The sequence below is a fragment of the Electrophorus electricus genome, chromosome 15 (genome assembly GCF_013358815.1).
Source record: "Electrophorus electricus isolate fEleEle1 chromosome 15, fEleEle1.pri, whole genome shotgun sequence".
Lineage (NCBI taxonomy): Eukaryota > Metazoa > Chordata > Actinopteri > Gymnotiformes > Gymnotidae > Electrophorus > Electrophorus electricus.
This window is the reverse complement of record NC_049549.1, coordinates 7,841,717-7,867,741: the sequence shown is the minus strand read 5'-3', so window position 1 is coordinate 7,867,741 and position 26,025 is coordinate 7,841,717. Positions and strand designations below refer to the sequence as shown.

General features: G+C 40.0%; 1 protein-coding gene across 4 annotated transcripts in view; it reads left to right on the top strand.

Annotated features, from left to right (window-relative positions):
- Positions 1 to 26,025, top strand: part of lsamp (limbic system associated membrane protein) — a 721,293-nt gene that overhangs the window by 660,405 nt on the left and 34,863 nt on the right. For all 4 annotated transcript variants that reach the window (XM_035534192.1, XM_027016164.2, XM_027016163.2 and 1 more), the window contains one exon: positions 6,778 to 7,010. In XM_035534192.1, the coding sequence (XP_035390085.1) occupies positions 6,778 to 7,010 (233 nt within the window). The remainder of the gene's footprint in view (positions 1 to 6,777; positions 7,011 to 26,025) is intronic.

Genomic DNA, 26,025 nt, shown 5'->3' with positions numbered 1-26,025 from the left:
TTTGACTGTCCTATTTGTCTTTGTCTTTCTGAGAGAGAGAGATATAAAGAGAGAGAGAGATCAAGAGAGAGAGTGTGTTCTTGAGGGTGAATGGAAGTAGGCAAGTTAGGTGTTGATAAAGAAACAAAAATCTTGGAAGGTTGAAAAAGAAAGTCACAATGAGAGGAACTGCACTGTGTGTGTGGGTTTGGGTGTGTGTGTTGGTGCTTTTAAGCTGGGACCCTACAAAAGCAGCAAATGTTTTTTTTGTATAAGAATCATTGCAGGCTAGAAACACAATCTTTATTATCCTTTCCTGCATTTGTTTCACAGTTATGTGTCTGTCTTGTCATTCAATCTTTCTCTCTGAAACTCTGTTTTCCCCACTGTGTTTTCTCCCTTTTTAGTCCTCTTCTCTTGCCATCTATTACTGTATTCTCCTCTTCTGTGCCACAGCTAAATTATTCATGTAAGAATGTCCATTCAGTAAGAGCCTATACTTTATTAATGAATCATCACCATCATCTCTCAGTCCTTCATTAAAAAAGCTCTCTACTGAAATGGAGACAAACCTTTTTTAATGGATGAGTGAAATAGCTCTTTAATCACTGAAGAGCTCTAGACTAGAGTGTACCTAACAACCACTAAGGTCATGTGACCTAGTTCCTGGTATATATTTCCTCACCTGCAAATATCAAACCTCCACATTTTACTGAGCTTGTTCACAGAAGCTTGCTCACACTTGAAATTCTGCTGTGCAGAGTGAGTGGACACATTTTTAGAATGTGTAAACAGTTCACAGCCTTAGATGAATACTTTCAGTGTGATAGACTAATATCATGAATACTTTTGGTGAGATGTGCTAATGTTAATAATGAGTGAAAACTAATGTGGGTAGTTAGTATTGCTGTATACCTCAGATGATTATTATCCAAATTAATTTATATGAACCTGAGTTATATAGTCATTAAGTGAGAAATAAACTATACACACATCAAAAACAATAAACCAAAAAAAATGGCTTCACATATCTGTTAACTGTGCTGGAAGTCTGGTTGCAAAATTTTGTATTTGAAGACCAAATTATACTTTTAGATCCATGGGTACAAAATAATTTTGTGCCTTCAGTTTAGTACAGTGCAGAAACTGTTCATTTCAGAATAAGTTTGGGTTCATTTGGATAACACTGAAAGTGTTATGTTCTTCTTTTTGTCTGATAAAGAGATGGTATTAAACAATAGCATAATTCCATATAATTTGGATGTACAATAAGTTTAACAGACATGTGTTGATGCCTTATATAAGAAAATTAAGCTAACACTTACTAGTACCTATTTGGCAACAAGTGAATCCACTTATTTTATTTGTATTATACTATTGGAATTTTGAAACAAACAATTCAAGACATCCACATTTCTGCAGTTTATTGTATCTGTAAAATTTACATATATTTCTCAGATATGTAATAATTTTTAAATTAAACAGTTTATTGTACTGCTGTTGCCAATATCAGTGAGACCCATGCCAAGCTCAGAGGAAGGCTTTGAATCAAGTTTTCTTTTTGTTGTTGTTGTTTTTTGTTTTTTTTTTTGTTTTTGGTTGGTTTGGGTTGTTGCCAGTTGGATGTGTTTTCACTGGGAGCAGTTCTTGCTGTGTAGCTTGGTGAAACGCTGGGCAAAGATGGCATTATGAATAGAAAGTCAAACATCTGTCACCATGGATACAAGCAGAGCTGGAATAAAATGAAGGGCACTGGCTTGCTCCCTTCACTTGCTCCCTTTACTTGTTCACTTCATACATAGCATGTCAGAAAGCTCATCACATGCCCCCTGGCAAGCACCTTTGGACCGTGCCCAAAAAAAATCACCTCTACTTCTCACATCATCATCTCTCAGAGAGATTGACACTTCAGTGAAACACCTCCACCCTAGTGCCAGACCGACAGCTCAAGCTCAGCCTGTACACCCTCAGCCCTGAGCACACATGCAAAGTGGTGCATCAGCAATAGGGAAGTGCTAAAAAAAATCTCACACACGTCCACTAAACAGCAGACCTGCCAAACTCAATGTGAACCAGAGCTTAATAAGAGTGCCCACAATTGGCTGGTTTGAGTCTAAATAACTCTATTGCCCCAGAGCTAGAGTGCAGACACACTGAGAGAGAGAGAGAGAGAGAGAGAGAGAGAGAGAGAGAGAGAGAGAGAGAGAGAGAGAGAGAGAGAGAGAGAGAGAGAGAGAGAGAGAGAGAGAGAGAGAGAGAGAGAGAGAGAGAGAGAAAAAAGTAAGAGTCAGGAAGAACAAGGGACAGACAGATGGAGCCTGCCCCAGATTTCTCTAAGAAATCCACTCCAGATTTCCACTGCCTCTGTGTGAGAGAGCCAAGTTGGCCCTCCTGGTCCCTGAGCTTCAGACTGACCTGTTTAATCCAACTATGGGGAGCTCGTGCTCTTTGGTCTGCACTAAAGAGAAAATGTGGATTCTTGTGAAGTGGTAGTACAGGCAGTGAGAGGAGTCCACCTGGGACAGAAGGGACAGGTGGTGCTAGATGGTGCTGAAGTGCACAGAGATCACAGGAGCAGGGGAGTGCAGTGTGGCATGTGCGTGCTGTAGGAAATTCAGAAAGTCATTACTGTAAGTGTTGAAAGAAATATGGTGTGTGTGTGGGGGGGGGGGTTGTGGGGGAGGGCTGGGTGGGTGGGTATGTGTCTGTGTCTAGGAGGAAAGAGTATTCCATCACTATCTGATAGTGAGAGAGAGATAAGTGTGTGTGTGTGTGTGTGTGTGTGTGTGTGTGTGTGTGTGTGTGTGTGTGTGTGTGTGTGTGTGTGTATACACATTTGTGTGCTGTATAGGGGGTGTTTTTCTCACTATCTGATGGTCTGCTTGTGGAGAGTGTGTGTGTGTGTGTGTGTGTGTGTGTGTGTGTGTGTGTGTGTGTGTGTGTGTGTCCGGGAGAGGAGGGAGGTGTTGGTGTGTGATATATAGTTGATGTGAGGAGTGTGAGCGGGCTCTCTAATAAGTGAGGTGCATAGGGAGCAAGTCCTTCTGAAGTACAAGGTGAAAGAACCATCCTCATCCTCACCTTCATATGGAAGTTTATTCCCCTCCCTTTCTCTTCCTCTCTTCCATTCCCCCATCCCACCCAGGTGAGTTATGACATAGAGGTTTTAATATGGATGCCCTTTCTGTCTCCATACCCTATCCACCCTGTAAAAAGCTTTAAAGCTTTTTCTCCTGCTGTAAACTCTCACACAGCCCTTGCATAGTAGCTGGTCCACTTCCACAGCTGCTATAACAAACAAACGCTAAGCGGTTCAGCAAATAAGTGGAGCTTTTTATACATAATGCCATTTAGTTTTAAAAAAGAGCAGTTTTCAGTAAAGTGCAAAATATAAAACTGTCAGCAGTCCTGAAATACAACATATACAAGAATGAACTCATGAGTCTCTGCGTTTGTGTTATGGATCTAACAATGAAAATATGTACAAATATAGCCACTAATGGTTGAAACCTCTAATGGTTGAAATTTAACAGGAATATTTCATTACATTTTTACATATCGTTTACCATTTGTATTTCTTACACATGTAATCCATAATGTATCTATTCTCAGTTAGAGTATGTCGTCTTCTGTGTGTTAATTTGACAGACACAGCTGGACAAGGTGATTTTACCCCTAAATGTCCCTAGACAGTGATGCAACATGACTGTTATTCACAAGTCCAGGGTGTTCCCTGCACATTGGAGTAGCAAAACCTGGCAGCAAACCCTGAATAGTAGCCAGAAAGCTTAAGAGGCTTGGAGTGTGTGGCATCAGTACAGTATATGAAACTAGAAAATCTTCGTTATATTTATTTTATGCATAAATAAAACAAAAATAATAATAACATATAAATATAAATAGTATGCAAAGAAATTGTGTACACTAAAATAAAAAATTAAAGCTACAAAAATGAGATCATATCTAGCATATCTAGCAAGCTCTACATATGTTTATATGTATAACTATACAGCTTAATATTTATATATAGTATATACCTACAAATAGATGAATATGTATGAATATGATGAATAAATGAGAAAGTAACACTAAAGTAACACTACTTAAGCACTAAACAAACCTGCTGCTTCATTTTTAACAAGGACAGTAACTGCTTTCTGCTCAGCAATAGGCTTTTCTTTCAGGAGGAGGTATGGTATATCTGAAAACAAGGCAGAGATTATACTGGAATAGAGACAAAGAGAAAGCATTGACATCTGATTTTTAAACACATTCATCTTCTTGTCATAAGAGACCTACTCCACTGCCCATATGATGGAAACATTCTGAATGCTAACTAAAGACTTAGCATTGAATAGTGATCATCAGACTCATTCTGTTTATGCAGTGTTCATTAAACTAATTATTCAAAGAATGGCTCATTAACAAATGACACAGAACACATAAGCTGAAAATAGATGCCATGCACCTAGGCTGTCAAAAGAATACAGCACTTGGTACTTTATTTTTGCTTTAATTTGCTAGTAGGATTTATTTGTGCTTTAATTTGCTAGTAGTGAGGTGACTACTCACAAATATGGGAATGAGATGATTGCAAGAATCAGCATTTACTGACTTACTTATTACAGCACATTTTCTACCCCATAAGAGTAGCAGGACTGTGCCAGTGGCTAGATGAAGGACCACTCACTTTCTTTGATGAAGAATCACTCACTCATTCTCGAGCTATACTTTAGCATCATGAAAGCCAGTTGTCTAGAGATGGTTACCCTGTAAAGGCCAGTTTTTGTTCACTCTACCCAAACATATGATGGGTCCTGATTCATTAATGCTGTCTGAGATTCAGTCAGTATAAGCTCTCTGATTTTTAACTGGTCTGGAGAAAAACTCCTCTTGGATCTTCGAATTGCCCTCAATAGATTACTCCAAACAACCCAGGAACAGCTGCCTAGTTGACCTAGAGTCTTCATGATGTCCTGGGAAAGGATGGAACCAGGGTGGTGGAGAAGTGGGTGGAGGTAGGAGGAGCCACAGCAAGAGAGGGGGTTGGGAAAGGGAGGAACAGTTGAGACTGGTCAAGATTCAGAAACATCATCAGGAGTAGATGTACCTACACAGAAAGAGAGGATAGATTATGAGGCATGGTCAATTAATAAAGTGTGTAAATTAGGGGTATACAATGTGCAAGATCTAGCTAAGGCAGCACAACTAATAGGATAGAGCCAGAAGGAAACACAGACATGAGGGTTCCCTGGAATATCTGCACTCTGCCGCTCCCAGCCAACAAACTCGAGTGATTAAAAGAGGTGAAGTGACTGCAATGCAACATCCTAGTTTACCATAACTCTTGGTTCAGAGGGTCTGAGTGATGGCTGGCCTCTGATAGGTTATATTTTCCGTTCAAAGGACAATGAAGCTGCTGCGACAGGAAATTCCTCTATCTCCAGCATTGGCTGTGAGCTTCCCTTTACCTCTTGCTCATGCACTCCAAGGGCCTTTCCTCTTCTCATTAGTGTCTCACACAAAACCTCATGGAGGTTGGAGCATCTCACTGTTTTTCATTCTCACCCCCCCCCCCACTGCCCCAGTCTATCTCTCTCAATCTATTTCTGTCTCTCTCTCACTCTTTCTGTCTCTCTTTCTCTTCCTAATTTCCTCTTTCTTAGTGTGTACCCCTCTCTCTCTCTCCTTCCCTCTTGCCCCCAAGCAAGGCCTCGGGCGTCCAGCACACACATCTGTCACTGCTCTGAGCTTGCTGTCAGACAGAGAGAGAGATTGGTTGGCTGTTGTTTAGAGCCAGTGTCGATCGAGCAGACAGGACCTGCTGAAAAGCCTCGTTAGTCTGCAGTAAAGAGATGGGAAAGTGGCAGATGGACAGAGATGTAGGGGGAGAGAGAGAGAGAGAGAGAGAGAGAGAGAGAGAGAGAGAGAGAGAGAGAGAGATGGCTAGACCTCTCTAAAGCCTAACATTGAGTAGGAACTTTTACAGAATCAGTTCTGTGCTAGACTCAAACATGATGGTCCTCAAGGTCATTCAGCTAGATCCAAACAACATCCTGTTTGTGATCAGAGCCAAGAATATCATATGGCTAAGATCACCTAAACTGTAGAGTGAATGTTGCCATTTGCCATTCTGCAATACTATTTGTGCACTCCACTCTATTACTCTGTTCCTCTCTCTTTGTCTATTTGATTATATCTACATTACTATTTTGGTACTGAGTGCAATGGAGATCTCTGTCTTAAGACCTTAACTGTAGAGTGAATGTTGCCATTTGCCGTTCTGCTATACTATTTGTGCACTCCACTTTATCACTCTCTTCCTCTCTCTTTGTCTATTTGATGATATCTACATTACAATTTTGGTACTGAGTGCATTGGAGAGGTCTGTCTTAAGACCTAAAGATATAAGTGAAGATGTCTACTGAACAACTGAATACAGAGCATTGCTGGATTTTATCTGCTCTGTTATGTGCACTGTATTAGTAATAGTGTTGGGTATGTGTATCTATCAAGAGGTGTATGTTATGCATATATCATGACCTTTATGACAATAAGTGAATATAATGTGTCACTACAGCAACTTTCTAAACTATAATGGAAAACAGATTCAGATGTTAAGACTTTGGTGACACTAAAGTCGAAAATTGCCTAGTTTTAATGTAGCTGGGATATACACTCTTTAAAGGAAAACTCTTTCTACACTGCTACCTAATATACTTTTTTGCACTGGGTGCATAGACTGACACCGTCCTAACTGCTCTGTCTCTCTTTCTCTCTCCACCTATTTCCTACCAGGTGCTACGTAGATGACAAGGTGTCCAAAGTGGCCTGGCTCAACCGCTCCAACATTATCTTTGCTGGGGAGGACAAGTGGTCACTGGACCCCCGTGTGGACCTGGTGACAAAGGGCCAGCTAGAGTATAGCCTGCGCATTCAGAAGGTGGATGTGTATGATGAGGGGCCCTACACATGCTCCATTCAAACCAAGCAGCAATCCAAGACCTCCCAGGTCTACCTCATTGTGCAAGGTGAGCTGGGGGAGTGTATGTCAGGTGATTGACAGCCTGTCAGTCCACTGATGACTTGTCATCTGTTATCGGCTGCCCGTCGTCATTCCTGGAACTGCACTCTTAAAATCCAGAAGCCAGTTGTCTCTGACAAGGACGAGTATTCCCTAGCCAAAGACTTCGTTTCCCAGCCTTGTTGAATCAACAGATATTTGAATATGTGTCATGGGCAGGACAGAGTGGCAGGGTTTATGGGGATATGTGTCATATAAGGGTTGGGTTATTGTGTGATGTGAAGACAGGGTAAGCCAGAATGGCATTTTTAACACAATCACATAATGGCAGTGCACTAAGTAAAGAGCTTAGGTGTCAGGTTTCAGGAGTTACATGATGTGATTTTAGAAGTTCTAGTGAGGATTTATGAATGCACATTATTAGAGAAAATGGAAAGAGATATTACATTTCTTATGAAACTGTATATTTTACTCTGATCCATCAACCTGAGAGAAAGTAAGTGAATATATACCATTTCTAACCAGCAATTACGTTATACATGTCTACCCTAATCACCCTGTCAGTACTGAAAGACGAAAGTGAGTATGCTCTATCTCAAACTATTAGCCTGCTAGCCACCCTGCCTCTGGCCTTAACCTCTCATTGAAGACCAGTCTGATTGTGCATTGTTGCATTTTGAAACTCTGATAGGAAAGTGAGTCTGAGAGAACACTTCTACTAAGTGACTATAAGTGGAAGAGTTGTACGCTGTGACTCCAGTCAGACGTATTTTGATTTTGTGACATGGGGAAGAGCTTCAGGAGAAAGGGATTAGAAGGTTAATGTCTGCTATCTCACACACATCTACTGCTAGTACAAGCTGCTAATAGGGGGTGGGCAACAGTGCAATCAATATCTCTAAGCAGCAGTAAGGATCCATAAGAACAATTTGGGCAGTCATACTTGAATCCATAGAGTCAGCTAATGTATTCACTGCTCAGTTGTATTGTCTTAAATGCCCTCAGCTTGCAGTTTTCTTTGCTGTTGGGTCTTACTAATTGTCTGACATTCATTTTACACTAGTTGGGTCTGTTTTGATCCGTTTCCAAGTTCCTTACTCATATTCATGGTGAAGTTTTTATTATTGTTTTCAAAGAAACAATTGTCACACTCTACAAGTTTAAAGTCTGAACATTGTCATAACAATTATGAATATATAACTTCAGAAAAGAGTTTGAGGTTCTATTTTCATTCTAGAGATAAATAGAGAAATACACAAACCATGTAAAATGGTATTGTTTACTTTTTTTAAATATTTTGCAATTTGCAAGCCAAACAAGCCAATATCATCAAACAGGATGTTCTAATGTTATTGTTGTTGCTGTTGTTGTATTGTTGTTGCTGTTGTTGTTGGAAAACTTTAGCTAATTTTTGTCCAATAGAACACATTGATGTTTTCTTCATGGGTGGTACTCTGTGCAAGCTGAAATGATTTTGGAAAAAGCCCTGGTAAGATTTATGATTACTGCCTCCAGAGAATCTGAGGAGTGCCCATTCTCATTTTCCCTGCAGGAACGTGTTCATTACTCTTTTGTGTTGTATTATACAGGGGTTTTGTTTTTGCAAAACCATAAATCTTTATACAATTAGGAGTGATCCTGTTGAACTTGTTTGTTTCCTGGGAGAGTAATGCCAATGGTATTGGCATGGCTACACAGCATAAAATAAAGGATGCTTGGCAACAGTACAAGCACAGCATCTGACAAAACAAAGCACATGCAAATGCTATTCATCTTCCATGACAAACTAATAGGGAGTTTGGCATTATTTCTTTGCTGTGCAGTTTATTGTAGAAATTAAATAAATGAAAAGTGTACATGTGCAAAAATCTTTGGCTGCCCCATCAACACTAAACTCCACCTCTCCACCACCTCCACCTGGGTGTGGTTCCATTAAACAATGCAAGGGAGTCATAACATTTGGTATTTCATACTACTTAATTATAAGCATAACAATGGAATACATCTAAAGAGATGTATTAAGGTGTAGGGAACACCTGACCAACATATGAGCTTGTGGGACATCTAATTCCAAAACCATGAGAATTATTTTAACCTCACATTTGCAGCTATAACAGTCTCCACTCTTCTGGGAAGATAAAAAAATATTGGAGCATGTCTGTCAGAATTCGTACCCGTTCAAAAAATATTATTGAGGTCAGGCACTGATGTTGAATGATAATGTATGACATGCAATCAACATTCCAATTAATCCCAAAGGTGTTCAGCATGTTAGAACAGGGCTCTATGCAGTTCCTCCACGTCAGACTCATCAAACCATGCCTTTATGGATCTTGCTTTTGCACTGGGAAACAGTCATGTAGGAACAGGAAAGAGTGTTCAGCAAACCATTGTTGCAAAGTTGGAAACATATTATTATCTAAAATGTCTTTGGATGATGTAGCAGTAGCATTACCTTTCATCTGAACGAAAAGGCTTAGCCCAAACTCTGAAAAACACCTCCAGACCATTATTCCTCCTCCAAACTTTACTGTGGGGACTGCTTTTTGCTAGGTAGCATTTTCCTTGCATCCCCCAAACACAGAGGGATCCATCAGACTGCCAGACACTGAAGTGTGATCTCTCCAGAGAACACGCTTCCACTGCTCCAGAGTCCAGCAGCAGCATGCTTTACACCACTTCAGCTGAAGCTTGGCATTGCGCATAGTGAGCTTGCGTGGGAAACCATTTCATCAGGCTCCTGCCTGATGCTATGGAAACCCATTTCATCAGGCACATGGTCCTTGTGTTGTTGATTCCAGAGGCATTTTAGAACTAGTGAATGATGCAACAAAGGAAAGGGGATTTTACCATACTATGCATTTCAGCACTCGACAACCCTGCTCTGTGAGTTTCGTGGTCTACTGCTTCGTAGCCAGCTGTTTCTCTGTTGTTTCTCTTAGATGCTTCCATTTCACAATATTAGCACTTACAGTTGACTGAGACAGATATAGCAGGGAACAAAGGACTTTATTTGATTCACCTGTTAGCAGTGGGTGTTGTTAAAATACCTGAACTCAATAATTGGGCTGTATAGTGTAGATGAAAGCACTGGTCAAAAATGATTTTGCTTCCTGCAAAAAAAAAAAATCTGTTTATAATTGTGTGTTTGCACGTTGCATCCAAATATATTTTCAGAATTTTTCTTTGACCCATAGTTTTTTCTTTGTTATTGTTTAAAGAAAATTCACTTGCCATTATTTATAGTGTGGAAATTCATTAAGTGTAAATAACAGCCTTTATTAATGTGCAATAACAGCCTTTATTAATGTAAAGGCTTTACTTAATGTAAAACACATTCTCTGTGACTTAAAAGCATGCATGATAATTAAAAGCTAATAACAGATTCAAATTAATTATAAAAACTCCTATAAGGTCCATCTATTTTAGTTTGTGAAACAAAAAAAAAGTTAAAATTTTGTTGCCCAGTGTAGCTATAATGTAAATAATAATTCCAAGCTTTTATCCAACTATATTAGGTCAGGAAGATCTTGAAGTACAACTGAGATGTCAAAAAAAAACAAAAAAACAAGCAGTTACGTTTTGCAGTCTTCCATCTCAGAAGATGTACATGGATTCACGTTCCGCTGGTTTGAGCTGTGAGGTAGTGACAGTGTTCCCATGGTGTCTGGAACACTAGGTACTCAGTATGACAGGTGTCAATTCTGTTTGTTTGTTGGTTTATTTTATTGCTGTTGCTAGAGAGTTAGGCGACTGTATAGGTTTTCTGCAGGCTTTATACCAGCAAGTGCAGCTTGTGGGTTTGTTGGGGGGGGGGGGCTATACAGCTCAGTCACTGCATTTTACCTGCTAATACAGCCCGCATGCTGCAGGACACTGGGCAGACAGCCCACACACCATCGTCAAGCACAAATACTGTGCTGCCTAATGGTAATGTGGATTCCCTTCCTGCCTGTTGGATCTTATCTAAGAGCATGGTACTGCAGCATATGACTGGGCTCAACAAGGTCTATGGTCCACAGAGAATTTCTTCAGCTCAAATTGTTGTAAATGTATGAACATTTGTATAGGTATGGCCTATCATATTTTGAAATGTATAATTAGGCCCTATCATTAGTATCATTGTTTGAAAGGTAATGATAGGCCCAACGTATAACCCTTGTGTTAGCCTCTGTGACCCATTATGGTAGAAATTCAGTGGAGATGAACAGAGTTGACAGGTCAGATTTATTTGCCACTTCTTGCACACAATTACACATCTTCAGAATGCATTTTCAGGTAAAGTATAACATTCAAATTCAAATTTAATTGTATAGGTTTCCCATAGAATGGCTGGACAGAAATCAGCTTTACAGTGAATGGCTGCATGTGTCTTGGATGAAGAGTGACAGCCCTCACCCTCGCTGGTTGGCAGCTGTCATATGATAATTCAAGAAAATTACCTGATGGATGGGAATTGGCTATGAGTAAAATATGGAGAAACATTGGGGAGAAATCAAAAGCAAGCAAACAAAAAATCTGCTGTACATAGAATCCGGAACCAGGCCCCTGATGAACAAGCCAAAGATGACAGTGGCAAGGAAAAATCAGTGGTCAATTTAGCATGAGTCTAACTATGCAGTCAGAGATTAAGTTTAAGTAGAGGGAGTAGAATAGTAATAGAGAAGAGAATAGTAGAGTTGGTGAAGGAGGTCTACAGTAGGCATGACCCAGGGAGTGCTCTCACATCTGACCTTGATGTGTTCTGTCACACCAACACCTCACCATGTGACGCATAGACCCAGAATCATGACACAATCAAAGACAAACCCTCAATTGCTCAAAAATTGTACTCAGTCATAAATGTAAGGTGCTTTGGATAGAAGTATCAGCTAAATGCTGTAAATTTAAATGTAAAAAGCTCTGAGTGTTGGCAGTAAGTAATTAATAGCAGATAGTTTCCTTTAGGTACCAGAGTCCAAAATCCACCTCTAATTCAGAACACAGGCCATTTGTGAGTCTTATGTGAAATAATAGTTGAACTTTATAATAGGATTAATCAGTTTGGCAAAGTCTGTTTCAGGTCATCTTACAGTCTGTAGACACAAACCAGTCTACGCTATGCCAGCTCCCTAATTTCAGTCCAATCCATTTTTCTCATGTTCTGCACAAAATACCTCCTGCATTTTCTGGCTTTTCACTTTCTTCACCCCTCTGTTAGACTGAGAGAGACTGCATTGGGATTTTGGCTCAGGATCTCCTTCACAGCACTGTTTTGTATCTATTATTAGTTTTGAATGTCTTTGCTCCCAGAAGACTTCCTTGTCTTCCCTACTCTTCGCGTTAGAACTGCACGCTATTTAGCTGGATCTTTATCATGGCAATGTTAACCTCCATGAACCTACTTGTGCATTCTAGTCCATTCTAGTCCATTCTTAAGAGTAAGAACCTGGTGCATCTAAACCAAGTTCCCAGAGTTCAAACTGTGCTACTGAGCAAACTGACAAATCAGCACAAATTGCATGGTGTGTGGTGTAAGTGTGGGGATCTATCAGAGATGAGTTTTTTCAGACTAACTAACTATGTTTAAAAATGTCACAGAGAAATAAACACCGGTCATCCATGTATTTTCTTGTCTCAAAACTCCTATAATAACTGCTCTATGAAACAGTATTATCACAGTGTGTATTTGGCCTAGGCTTAGAATGTGGTTATAAATTGCATATAACAATAGTAAGTGTAGACAGAAAAGTATGTAGTAAGTGACAGTTTTAGTTACACAGAGTTTTTGCGGTTAATAGTTTATTTAAAATATCACTGCCACGCTACAGAATGAAAACACACCTGTTTACATTTTTTAAAGTTTTTACATTACCTTTTCACACCTCCATTAGTATTGAAAATGAGGCACTGATTAATACAGCTTTTTCTATCAGCGGAATCATGCACAATCACCTATTTTATACAGCTTGTTAATTTACCCATATGCGATATTTAGCATCTTTCTTATGCCTCACATTTCTTTGTGCTCCTTAAAACACTTTTTCTTTTGGGAGGTACACTTTTCAGCTGATTATTAGAATATAATTTACACTTTCCAAAGAACCCTGCTTCTCCAGCACAAAGCCATTTAGTCAAGATTTCTGTTTAATATTTTGCAAGATGGCAGCTAATTCGATAATAGTGAAATGGGAGTTAAAGTGTAGCATGTGGATGTGTAAGCAGTTGCTGAGTAACATAGTGGTTTGTGCTCTTTGCAGCAGCAGTGGGAAGGACACACTCGAAGGCTTTGTCTCATTACTGGTCTCCAATGTGCAGCAACATGCGATTATACTCTCCCTCACAGTCTCTCTTCTCTCTCTTCCTCATGCTCTCTCTCCCTCACCCTCTCTCTTTCTCTCTCATCTCTATCTCTTACTCTCTGAGAAAGTGAAGTCCTTTCATGAATCCACATACAGCAGTAGGTTATTAAATATTTATAGCTGGCATATTTATCCCTAAAGCACAATGTACTCATAGTTACGCAACTCTGAGGGAGTGCATACGTGCGCTTGCGCGTGTGTGTGTGTGCGTGTGTATGTATGTGTGTGTGTGTGTGTGTGTGTGTGTGTGTGTGTGTGTGTGTGTGTGTGTGATTGAAAGAAAGAGAGAATCTGAGAGAGAGAGAGAGAGAGAGAGAGAATGAAGCTGATCTCACTGACCTTTACCAGTTATCAAGAGACAGTGGAAACCTTTTTGCCCCAGTTCCATAGAGAAAGAAGACAAGAATAGCTATCTCCCATCAGGAAGAGAGAGAGAGAGAGCCAAGCAAAGAGATCCAAGCAAAAGGGAAAAAAGACAAAAATAATCAAAACAGATGGAGCAAAAAAAGAGATATCAAAGAAAAAGAGAGTGTGATATCAAAGCAGGTGCAGTGCTTTGAGGATGAGACTGAGAGATAGAAACTGAGCAGTCCATATTGATGGTGTGATTGTCACTGCTGGCTCATACTGCCTGCTTTTAGCATTCTCTCTGGAACGTATCATTAGCTCCCACCGCGGTCGCTAGTGGTACCTCGTCCTCATGGAGATGTACAGAGCATCAAACCATTGCTCTCCCTCTCTGTGTCCTCCGTCATGCTCCAGCGCCTACCTTCCTGCTCCAATAAGCCTCTTGGTAATGCCTACCTCCTTTAAAGTCTGTGTCCATGCATAATTCCTTAATGTTTTAATGATGGAAGAAGTTTTAGCATTCCGTTTTTCTCCCCAAGGCACTTCATCTTTTTTCTACGCTCTGCAGACGGAAGGTTCATGCATTTAAATGACATCATCCTTTAGCGGGCATGACCATAGCACTGACAGAGGACAGAGAGGCCATGTGTTCCAGCCTGGACTCATCGGTCTAAGGGCAGAAGTACTGGGTGACCTGACATAGCATTGAACAGTGCCTCCAACCCAGAAACTCTCCAGAGTGATCTTTGCAAAACCCTACACACTGGACATAAAGTTAACCAAGACCTGCTGACAGGGGCACTCTGATTTACAGAACATATACCTGAACCACCTGGAAACATCACAAAGGCATTCTGTAAATCAGATAGAAGACGGTCAGCATGCACTCAGCAGGGTCAATTGAGGTTGGACAGGTGATAGACGACACCATCGTCCACTGATGAACGGACATCAACATATTCAGCCAGCATCATGATGCCACACCCCCACTGCACTCCCTCTCACACCAACAGTGAGGTGCAGCCTGCCTAACATAACTCCAGTGTATCTGTTGGAACATAGAAAACTATATTTCTTACATATTACTTATTACCCAGAGATCAACTTTAGCCTAGAACTAATGAATATGTGTGTTATGTAGTGCTGAGTTCTTCCCATGAAAAGCCATGTATCAGCCATTTCACCTTTTTTGTGTAATCAGATATTTTCATTTCTTATTATTTCCTACAACCTTTCACATTAAAATGCTAAATTATGATTTATTTAAACTTACCTTACTTCAGTCAATAGGCAATACAATATTTTTTTATATTTTTGTTATTATTTTGTAGAATGTGTCTCCGATACCAAAATTAATTAATGGCAGTGGAGATAAACACTTTTTCTTGTGAGCATACATTTAAATTGAAAAATATTGGCCGATAAATGTAAGGAATACTTTACTGGCCGCATCATTTTAAATAGAGCACAAGCAATATCATACCATATGCCATAGCTCAATTAATGAATAGCAATAATGTAATTGAATAGGCAATGAAAATAAGTAAAAGAAAGTATATTACTACCTTACTCCCCACCCACCCATGTCTTCATCCATCGTGATGTTTCCCTGTAGACATCTACCTTTTAATGTCACATTCTCCCTTCCCTGGCATCGCGGTTCCCACAGCAACGCCTCTGTATACTTCCTGGTTTTGTTTCCTTAAGTTTCCTTGTTTTGGTTTCTTTTGGTTTCACCCCCTAGTTAGTTCCATTAACCTACCTGTTATTGTACTCATCTGTATCATGTTAGTCCTCATTAGTCTCTGTATTTAACCCCATGTTTGTTATCAGTCTTTGCAGTCTCATCATCTCTTGTTACATTTTTGAACCTTCTGTTTATTCTGGTTTATTGGATCTCTGCCTGTCTTTTGGATTACCCTCTTTGCCTGTTCCCTTGTTGACTGCTTTTTTGGATTTACGACCTTGGCTTGAATTTTGGATTACGTCTGTGGACTAAGCGTGTACTCTAATAAACAGCATTCATCATACTGCATCTGACTCCGTCTCTGCTCATGCTCTGAGTGTTACATTTAATTAACATTGTCCAACCCCAGGGTAGATAAGCTATTCAACAATGGAGATGGAGATGACTCTTCAACTGAGGAAAAGGAAGAGAGATCCAGAAGAGTTACATGGGTAGAGTCTCAGAGGTAGTATCACAGACAAGTTACAAAGTTACAAAGTGACTTTCTATCCTAGTACAGAAATGGCTTTTAAACATTCCCCATCGAGTCATATAGATTGTGCTTCCTGATACCTTGCATTCAGAAGCAATCTTAATCCAGAAAGCTGGTTCCCCACCAGCACTGCTGCACCTAAAGGCACTGTAGAATCCCTCAAACAATGCATCAAAGCACTTCTCCAAAACAGCTCAGCCATCATAGCCAGAGTGAGAAGTTAGACAGATAGATACATACATACACTATATGGGCAAAAGTATGCAAACACCCCTCATAAATATTGAGTGCAGTGTTTCAGACACACCCATACCTAACAGGTGCATATAATCAAGCACACATCCATTCAGTCTCCATAAACAGACACTGGCACTAGAATGGGTTGTACTGAAAAACTCAGTTATTGCTCTGTCATAGGATGCCATGCCTTAATTTCTGCCTTGCTAGATCTGTCTTGGTTAATTGCAAGTGCTGTTATTTGAAATTTGGAAGTATCTATGAATAAGAACAGTTGCATCACTCACTACAGTATTCCAAAGTGTATGTGCAAAACATTAACACATTTTAGATTAGTTCATTAGTTATATGCTTCCAACATTGTGGCAAAAGTTTGAGTAATTGCTACAAAGAGAGATCCATAAGGTTTGTCAAGTCTGGTGTTTAGGGGCTCTCAGAGTCCTGACCTCAACCCCATTTAATACCTTTGCATTGAATTAGAACATCAGTTATGAGCCAGACGTTCTTGTCCCACATCAGTGCCTGAACTCAACATCTGAGCTCTTTTGGCTGAAAGAACACAAATTCCCATAGATACTCTTCTTTCCCAGAGTAGTGAACTGGACATGCTTTTGGAATGAGAAGTCTAATCATTTTTATATGATCAGGTGTCCATATATTTTGGGGGTACACTGTGTACACAGGGAGAAATAGACAGACAATTTTTATTGAACCACAGGAGATATTAGGTTGTTACAGTGCATAGCATTAGATAAAGAATATAGCATTAGAGTCCAGTTTATGACAATAAACACATAATACACAAACACATAATTCTACATAACTTTACATTCACTGTTTCACAGATGCTAGTGCAAAATGTTACATAAAGAAACCTGAGACAGCCAAGGTGAAACAGACCAAGTGGAACATAGTAGAAATTTAACTGTCAATTAAAATTAACAACAACAGAGTGATGGAAGTAGATGAGCAGGAACAAAGCTTTGGGTGATGTGTAAGACAGCATGGCTGAATCAGCCATATGTGGACACCCTGACATGTTTACATAACTGCTGGAATTAACAGAGATGTTTCCTCTTCAGCCAGATCTCAACAGTAAACATCCAGCATCAAGACAGATGCAGTATCCATTACCCATCATGTCTCCTGCTTGCCACACATCTCCAAGTAGAAGCAAAGTGAAGAGTACAGTTTTGCCTGATTTGACATTGTGTTCCATAATGAGTTGATATTTATACCATCACTTCAGTGACAGTGGCATCACCCACACAGACAAATCATGCATGTTCAATCCAGTACCATTCCCTGTTCATTCCAGGTTGAAAGCTTTCGTGGTAATGTAATATTTCTGCTGCCTTTGATGTCATAAAACAGAGTCGCTGAGCTTGGAGATAATTGGTGAAGAATAAGAGGGGAGGGGTGATATTTTATCAGGGATGACAGAACATGTTTTCATTTATTCAATTGGCCTTATGAAGGAGGGGCCAGTGTTGATTGGACACTGGTTGGGGTTAATTGCCTTAACCAATAACCTGCAGCAGTATCCAAAGAACAGACAGCAAGCTTTTCTTTTGTGATACTCAACCAGAATCAAATTGCTGGCCCTGTCTTCTAGCTGCCCATCAGCATTAGATATAAAACATATGCTACTAAACATAGCTTTATGCTACCACTCTCTCTTGACCTAATGGAATTTCATGCGTTGTAATATGGAACCAGTATGTTAAAGCTGTAAATTCCAGCAGGCATTGCACAGTAATGCCTGTGTTGGCTCCTCTGTAGGTGTCTGCTTGGATGTTAGTTTTACACGGCTGTTATCTAAGCCTGTGCATGGTCATTTGACCCGCCCATTCAATCTAAAGGAGGCAAATTAAAAAACCTGGGCTCAAATGCAGATGTTGGTGCTCTCATCAGAGAGACATATGGGGGGGGGGGGGTGATTAACTCACCTCATCACAGGCTTGGCTTAAGTGTTCACCCTGAGTTTCATAGTATCAAAGTTCACATTTCCCAAGTTGGGCAGCTGTTTAAGTGAGTGAAGGTTGTATAAACTTTCTCTTTCTGTTTCACTCTCACTGCCAGTCCTCCCATGTATAATAAACAGATACTAAGAATCAGCCTGTCATCTCTTTACTGAGCTACCCAAAGGACCTTAATCAGGAGAAGCCTAACTATTTTTATGCAGCTATGCTGCCTTTCCCAGAACACACTCTTGTCCTGATGTTTGTAGGAATGCTCTGCAAACCTAAATTTTGTTTTCAGGAGGTTTTCCAGATATCATGCCTTAAAATAGATGTTCCAGCAGAACAAAAGCCTAATGAATGGTACATCGGTGTCAGTTACAAGCTCTGTAATTAATGCTGCAGTCAGAGCACTGTGAAGATGTGAGGACTTCCCGTTACAATGTCTTCCTCTCTGTGTGTGTGTGTGTGTGTGTGTGTGTGTGTCTGTGTCTGTGCGTGCGTGTGTACGTGTGTGCGTGGAGCCCAGTGAGACACACTTCTTGACTGGTATGGCAGTGCTCAGGTGGAGATGAATACAGTAGCTGTACATGCCAAATGTTAACACAGCTCACCTCTACCAAGCCATGATTCTGCAATTACTGCCTGCTTTTTGTCTCATTGCTGAACACAGAGAGAAAGAAAGAGAGGTTTAGAAAGGCCATATGAAAAGAGGGAGACACACAGAGTAGTGGCCTGTATGCCACATTATCATCTCTCACATTTGGCAGACGCTCTTAACCAGTCACTTACATACTTATCCATAGATGTGCTCCATGGGAACTGAACCCATGACCTGGAATCACACTCTAACAGGTGAGCTGTGGCTGTACTTCTGGCTGTACAGCTCTGGCTGTACATGCCCTAATTAAGTTTTATATATTAACCAAATGAAAAACAAAAATAATGATTGTAAAGATAAAAATAAGGCCACATTTCCTATGTGATGCAGAGCTGGCGAGATAGTGAGAGAGGAAGAGAGTGAGTCATTAATATGAAGATGTTGTTATAAATGTTTTATGATTATTACTAGCATTATTGCAATGCTTTTATATATATGCTGTCATCTTGTAATTGCTTTGCCAATATTCCATGCAAAGCATATTCATGGCAATAAAATCTATTGAGCTGAACTAAGTTGAGTAGAGAGGAAGCTGAGAGGTTAGGAGAAAGAGAGAGTTGGTATGTGCTAGTACAGTGCAATGATTGTTCTGAACTTGTATTCCTTTCAAAATAAAGCAACTTTGAATCTTGAATCTCTTTATCCATCTCTGTCACTGTCTCTCTATGTCTGTCTCTGTCTCTCTCTGTGTCGTCATGCCATGTCAAAATACAATATTGCCAATGCACTGAAAATGTTTTTTAACTTCACATAATAATAATAATAATAATAATAATAATAATAATAATAATAATTAAGAAGAAGAAGAAGTAGAAGAAAAAGAAGAAGAAGAAAAACACCACCACCAATAATAGTAATAATATAAAATAAAGAAAATCACATAATAACTGAAAACAGTCAATAAGGCATTAACAATGTTGTAACTATTTAATATGTAAACATTTAGCAAAGAGGACTGTGTGTAGGGGTTGCTGTGTGTGTGTGTGTGTGTGTGTGTGTGTGTGTGTGTGTATGTTTGTTTTTACATTTTTTACAGTAAGTAGAAAGTGCATCTCTGTCTCAACCTCATCTGTCATGCACTGATCACATATTCTTTCCTCTTTAGGCAGCCAGGTCTTCCCATGTCTGCCCTTTTCTAGAGCTATGCTGTGCTCACTGAGCATGTACTTGGTCTGTCTCTGCTTTGTATCTCTGACAGTAAGGAGATATTCTACCAATTCATTTAGGGCCAAATAACACTCCGATTTAGTTTGTTTTTGTTTCATAGTCCCAATGTTCCAATTACTTATTTTTACTTGGCTTTATAATCTAATTTAGATTTAGATTTGATCCGAAAGCAGTGCTGGTGAGAAGATGGTCTATGGTTGTAGCTGCTACAGGGTTAGTGAGTTAGTGTATGTTTACTGATAGTGGAAATCATCCTAATTCTGCCCTGCATGCATTGGTGGGTGTTTTCCTTTGGGGTTTTAGAATTATTCGGTAGAATTCTGTATGCAGGCCTTCTATTGTTTGTCCCATCTAGTGTAGTGATATCTAAGTGGACCTCATACCTTACTTCTATACTGCGCAATGGGCTGTATTACACTATCAAATAATTTGGACCAAATTGAAATGGGCATATCAATGTTGTAGAATTTATTTTTTATTGCATATAGTGTTCTGTGAGCTTTTTTCTTTAACGCATTTGCTGCCTTGCTGAAACTCCCCAATGCTGTAATGATGAGGCCTAGGTAAGTGTGTGCTCTAAGGTCGTGCTGCTTAGAGTGAAGTGATGTCTGTGTTCCTGGCATCTGGGCTTCTTTTGGAAGATATTGTTTTCCTTTCTGAGGTTTAATGCCAAAGCTCAGTTCTGGTAGTAGTTTGCTAGTCCAGCTGGTGCTGTAACCCCTGTGCAGTTGGTGATAGCAGCACCAGGTCATCTGCATAGAGCAAGAATTTAACTTTCCTGTCTTATAGGTTGAGTCCAGGGACTGCAGACTGTTCAATTGCACCACTAACTCCCTGATGTAAATATTGAACAGTGTTGGACTGAGGCTGCATCCCTGGTTCTCACACCACTTTCCTGAGTGAAGAACTCTGTAGGTTTGTTGTCAATTCTTACACCACATTTAATCTCCAAATACATTGATTAAATAACATCATAGACTAACCCAAACACTGATATAAAAGTTTATAATATAGTCCCAAATAGAATCAAGTGGTTTTTGTTTTTTGTTTTTTTAAACCAACAAAACTGGCATAGACTTTTCCATTTTTTTGTTTGATTTATATGCTTATTCATTAGTGTGTGTAGGGTGTAAATATGATAACTTGTACTGTGATTTGGAAGGAAGCTAATCTGACTCTTAATCAGGACATTGTGTTCATTAAGGAAGGTCAGAATCCTTGTATTTAAAATGCTGATGAATACCTTCCCCAGATTACTGCTCACACAAATGCCTCTGAAATTGTTTGGGTCCAATTTGTCTCTACTCTTATGAACTGGGATTATAATCCCCTGGCTCCACATGTCAGGAAAAGAGCCTGAATTTAGGACGAAGTTGAATCATTTGAGCACTGCCCATTGCAGTTCAGTTGTATTATATTTAAGCATGTCATTTCTGATGCTGTCAGGACCACGATTTTATTTAAAAAAAAATTTAAAGGAATTACGCTTCTGTGCCAATTCTTGCATTATTGTCTATACCTATTCTGTTTAGCAGAATTTTCCATTGCTTGCAGAATGTGTCTGTGTGATTTTGTTTTTTTGACTTTGATTAATTGTTTGTAATGTTTGTAAAGTTTTCACAGTATATTCTTCCAAAATTTTGGTCTTCTGGATTATGGTGTTTTAAATTCTGGTGATTATGGTGTTTGTAAATTCTTGCAGATTTGCAGTTGGTATTAACCCAACAGTCAACCCAATTTGATTTTTTTTTTCCTTTTGCTGTAGCTTATCTCAAACTCAGCCATATTAGCTATTTCTTGGTATAAGATGTTAATTTCTTTAACAGCAAAGTTTACATTAGTTTTGTCATTTTTAAAATTAGTGTTAATAAAGTTATTCTGAATGAGATATTTTGAGTTATTTTAAGTGATTTTGTTAGTAAGAGCAATTGAATTTAGTGCATTGATGAATTTATCAGTGCTATCTGGAGCCCATCTGTATGTTTTGTGGATCCAGTACATCTTACTGGGCTCCGATGGTCTGTCTTTGGGTTGACTGGACTGTTTGAGGTACACATTAATTTGGTTATGTCTGATGGTGGAGTTTGTTGCCTGACAGTATATGCATTGAAGGAAGTTGGATCCATGTTAGTGATTGCATATTTAACTACACTTATTCCAAGAGATAAACAATATGTGAACCTCCCTAAAGAGTCTTCTCTGATCCTGCCATTCAGTATGTACAAGCCTGAGGTTTGACAAAGATGCACTAACTTTTTTTGGTCATGTTTGTGGTACTGTCAAGTTGTTTCTATTTTGGAGGATTGGTGAAAAGTATAGAGACACAGCAGCACATTCACCTGTGCCTAGAAATGGATCATCTCTATATGGAGGCTGTTTAGGTACTCCTCATCATAATAGGGTGAATCAGTTGAAGTAGTATAGATAGCACTAAGGTATGTCTATTTCTCTAATATGCCATTTTTTATGCAGTTTTACCTAGCAGTGTGAGTTCCCTGTCTTACTTACTGAGATGTGGTTGGCAAGCTTTCCTCTATACCACACCAAAATTCCTCCTGACTCTTGACCATGGTGGACTGTACTTAACTTCAGTGAAGGAACAATCATTTCACAATAGCCTAAGGAACAGTGAGTGGCGGTATCTTCACAACATCAGGTTTTCTGTTAAGATGAGGATGTCTACATCCTCAGTGCTCTTAAGAATGTCAGTCACTGCAAGAACTGTTTATGTCTGCCGGTCTCTATGGCCAGGTGGTGGTCACTAAGTCTGTACTTGGACAGGTTGGAATTCAGTTTTGAATCAGGCAGCATTCTTAGTTAATCTACCATGTTGTAATGTCAATTTAGAGTCAAATAAAACTCTATTTTACTCTTGGATTTTGACTGACAATAAGTGTATAGATTTGAGTTGTTTTGTAATTTTGGTGTTTCTGATGGGGTTTGCTGTTATTTTCTGGTCCTGAGCATGTGTACTGTTACTGTGTGTTAGTGTAGTGTTAGTGTGTGTTAATGTTGAATTGTGTTTCAGGACCTGCTGAATGCTCTTTTTGCTCAACTCTTGGTACTGCAGAGCTTTTGAATGATATGGGTGGAGGCCACTGCATTTTAAATGTCCAGAATTTGGTTCAATTAGATTAAAATATCTTTAGCCAAATTTTGACTGGAATTTATATTGTTGGTAGCTAATGTAAATTTGTGCTTTGATCTCTCTCTCTCTCTCTCTCTCTCTCTCTCTCTCTCTCTCTCTCTCTCTCTCTCTCTCTCCTTCCTTGTTACTAGAGGCCGGGTTATTAGCTTCTCCATCTCCTAAACCCACTGAATGCAAATGGAATCTCTCCTGTTCCCAACAGCCATGGTAACCACCATTTAAAAAGCAGAAATTGCCTTTACAGAGAGGCCCACATGGTTTTGGGGTTTGGTAGATAAGAGTTACAAGTTAAAGAAATTTCCAGAAGAGCCCCATATTTCATGGGTGGAGAGAGTGCAAACATTGTGGGAGAATAAGACATTCATTTGGGCATTCATTTGGGCACACTTTCTCCTCCTCCTGACTTCTTCACCTGGTGGAGGTAAACAGCAGGTATTTACTTGCTGTATTACAAGCATAAGAAGCACTTTGTCCTAACAACAACAGCAGGGTCTCCTAAAGTGTGTTGTAATGTAAGTAGAGTTTGTCCTAAAAAACAACAGGAAGTGCATCTTGTCATTATTATAGGGGCTTCAGTCTCTTTCACTCTCTTTCTCTCCCTTCCTCCTGCCCTCTCTCTCCCTCCGTCTCTCTCTGTGTCCCTTCTTTCCTCTCATTTTATCTGTCAATGTTCATTGCAATTCAGTAAGCCTTACTGGCATTACTATATTTAGTTACAGTATTACCAAACATCATCAGAATGGCAAGAGCCAGAACATTAAGGGATTTAAAGTGTCACTTTATATTACAGACATATTATGTTTGAAATGATCAAAGAGCAGGAATAACAATTTAGAGAAAAGGAAATGGGATGAGAAGGAACAAATTAAATAAAAATACTTTATATACAGAGAAATAGTACATTTTCTACCAATCTTGTTCATAGCTATGTGGGTGTCTCATTGTTTGCCAATCTGATTTGGTGGGCTTCCTCTCATATTCAGCCATTTAGCTATAGCTGTGCTACTGACAAAAGTAACAATGGAGAAATGGCCATATTATTGATGTAATTTCAATTTTTATATACTTCTCATTTAAATTTCTGAAATTTTCTCATTTATTCTGAAAATGCATTTCTGTCTAGACAGCACTACCATGGCACTACTGGAACAGTCCTGTTTTGAGAGCCATGATTTCTTACTATCCCTATGACTTGGCTGTTCCTTTGGTTTGGTTGTTCTTATGGCCATGGTGTAATCAGTGAGCGAAAGCTTTGTCAGTATAATCCTTCTTTAAATCAGTCACTGAGCCCAGACAGTCTACCATTTTATAGGTCATCAATGTGTCTGAGCAGCATCAGGACCAAGCACTCATGAAAAACTTATAAAACACCAAGGGCTGAGAGATGAGCTGGAAAAGATGTGGAAGGTGAAGGCACCAGTGCTTCCCATGATAATCGGAGCATTAGAAGCTGTGAACCCCAAACTGCGAGAATGGCTCCAGCACATCCCAGGAACAATCCAGAAGAGCGTAGTCCTGGGAACAGCTACGATACTATGCAGGGCGCTCAAGCTCCCAGGCCTCTGGTAAAGGAAGAGTGCCCGGAGGAGGGCGAATGTTAGGTCTATCTGTCAGAGTAGAGGAGTCTTGTGGGAAGAAGCTGTTGCGCATTCTCGCCATGAGGGTCCCAGATGGCAGGGAAGTGTTCATGTGAGGTTTGTGTGAGAATATCCACAATGCTGGTGACTTTATGGATGCAGCGGGCAGTGTAAATATTTGTGATGGTGGGGATAGACCCAGATGAAATTATGAGCTGTCCTAACTTCACTGCAGGATCTTCCCAAACCAGGCAGAGCTGCAGCTACTACAAACTTTGGTGCGGATGGTAGGGGGTGAGTTTTCCTCAGCCTTACTGCTGGGCTTTCTTGGCTATGGACCTGGTATTGAGGGTCCAGGTGAGGTTCTCCACTAGAAAACCAAGGAATTTGATGCTTGTGATGATTTTCACAGAGGTGTTATCAGCGCTGAGCAGAGAGTGATTACCCTGTTCTTTCCTGATCCAACCATCTCTTTTCTCTTGTTCACATTTTGTCTTGTTCACAGGAGCACATGACTTTGCTCCTGTTCGTTAGCCACAGCAGCAATTCTCTGCATGCTGACTTGTCATCCCTTCTGATGAGACGCACCACAGGTTATGTCATCAGCAAACTTGACGAAGTAGTTCGAGCTGCGCATTGCTATACAGTTATGGGTCAGCAGAGTGAACAGCAGTGGACTAAGCACACACCTCTGGGTGACACCAGTGCTCAGTGTCGTGGTGCCAGACAAGTTTCTCCTGGTCTAGACTGACTGAGGTCTTTCAGTCAGGAAGTGCAGGATACAGTTGCTGAGGGAGGCCCACAAGTTTCAACTATCAACTGTGTGTGTGTGTGGGGGGGGGGGGGGGGTCTGTTTTGTTTCCTCTACAGTATTGTGTCTACCCCAGACTAATCAGAGACATTACAGCAGCCCTCATCAGCTAGTTAAACTCTTCCCAGATCAGGACAAATCATATTTGTTTAATTACTTGCCATATGTCATTAATGTTTTGCTGATTCAGAGTTTGACAGTATTTTCAAATGCAGACAGGTCTGCCTGGGTCCAGCAGGAAGGCTTTGTCCCTCAGCCAGACTGGGAATGGGCTTTACTGATCACTGTCTGTATACTCTCTATAGATCCCAGGCCTGACCCCAGCAGCAGCCCTCACCATAGATTGCTTCAGTGGAAGAGGCACCTTTACTAATGAACTAAGGAGTCAACATGTGGCTTAGGCTCAATATATACTATACCCTCACTCTCTCCCTTTCTCCTTCACTCTCCCTCGCTTCCTCTCTCTCCATCTCTTTCCCTCCTTCTCTCCTTCTCACCCTATCTTTCTATGTGCCTCTGTCTGTCTCTCTTATTCTTTGTCTCTCTTTCTCC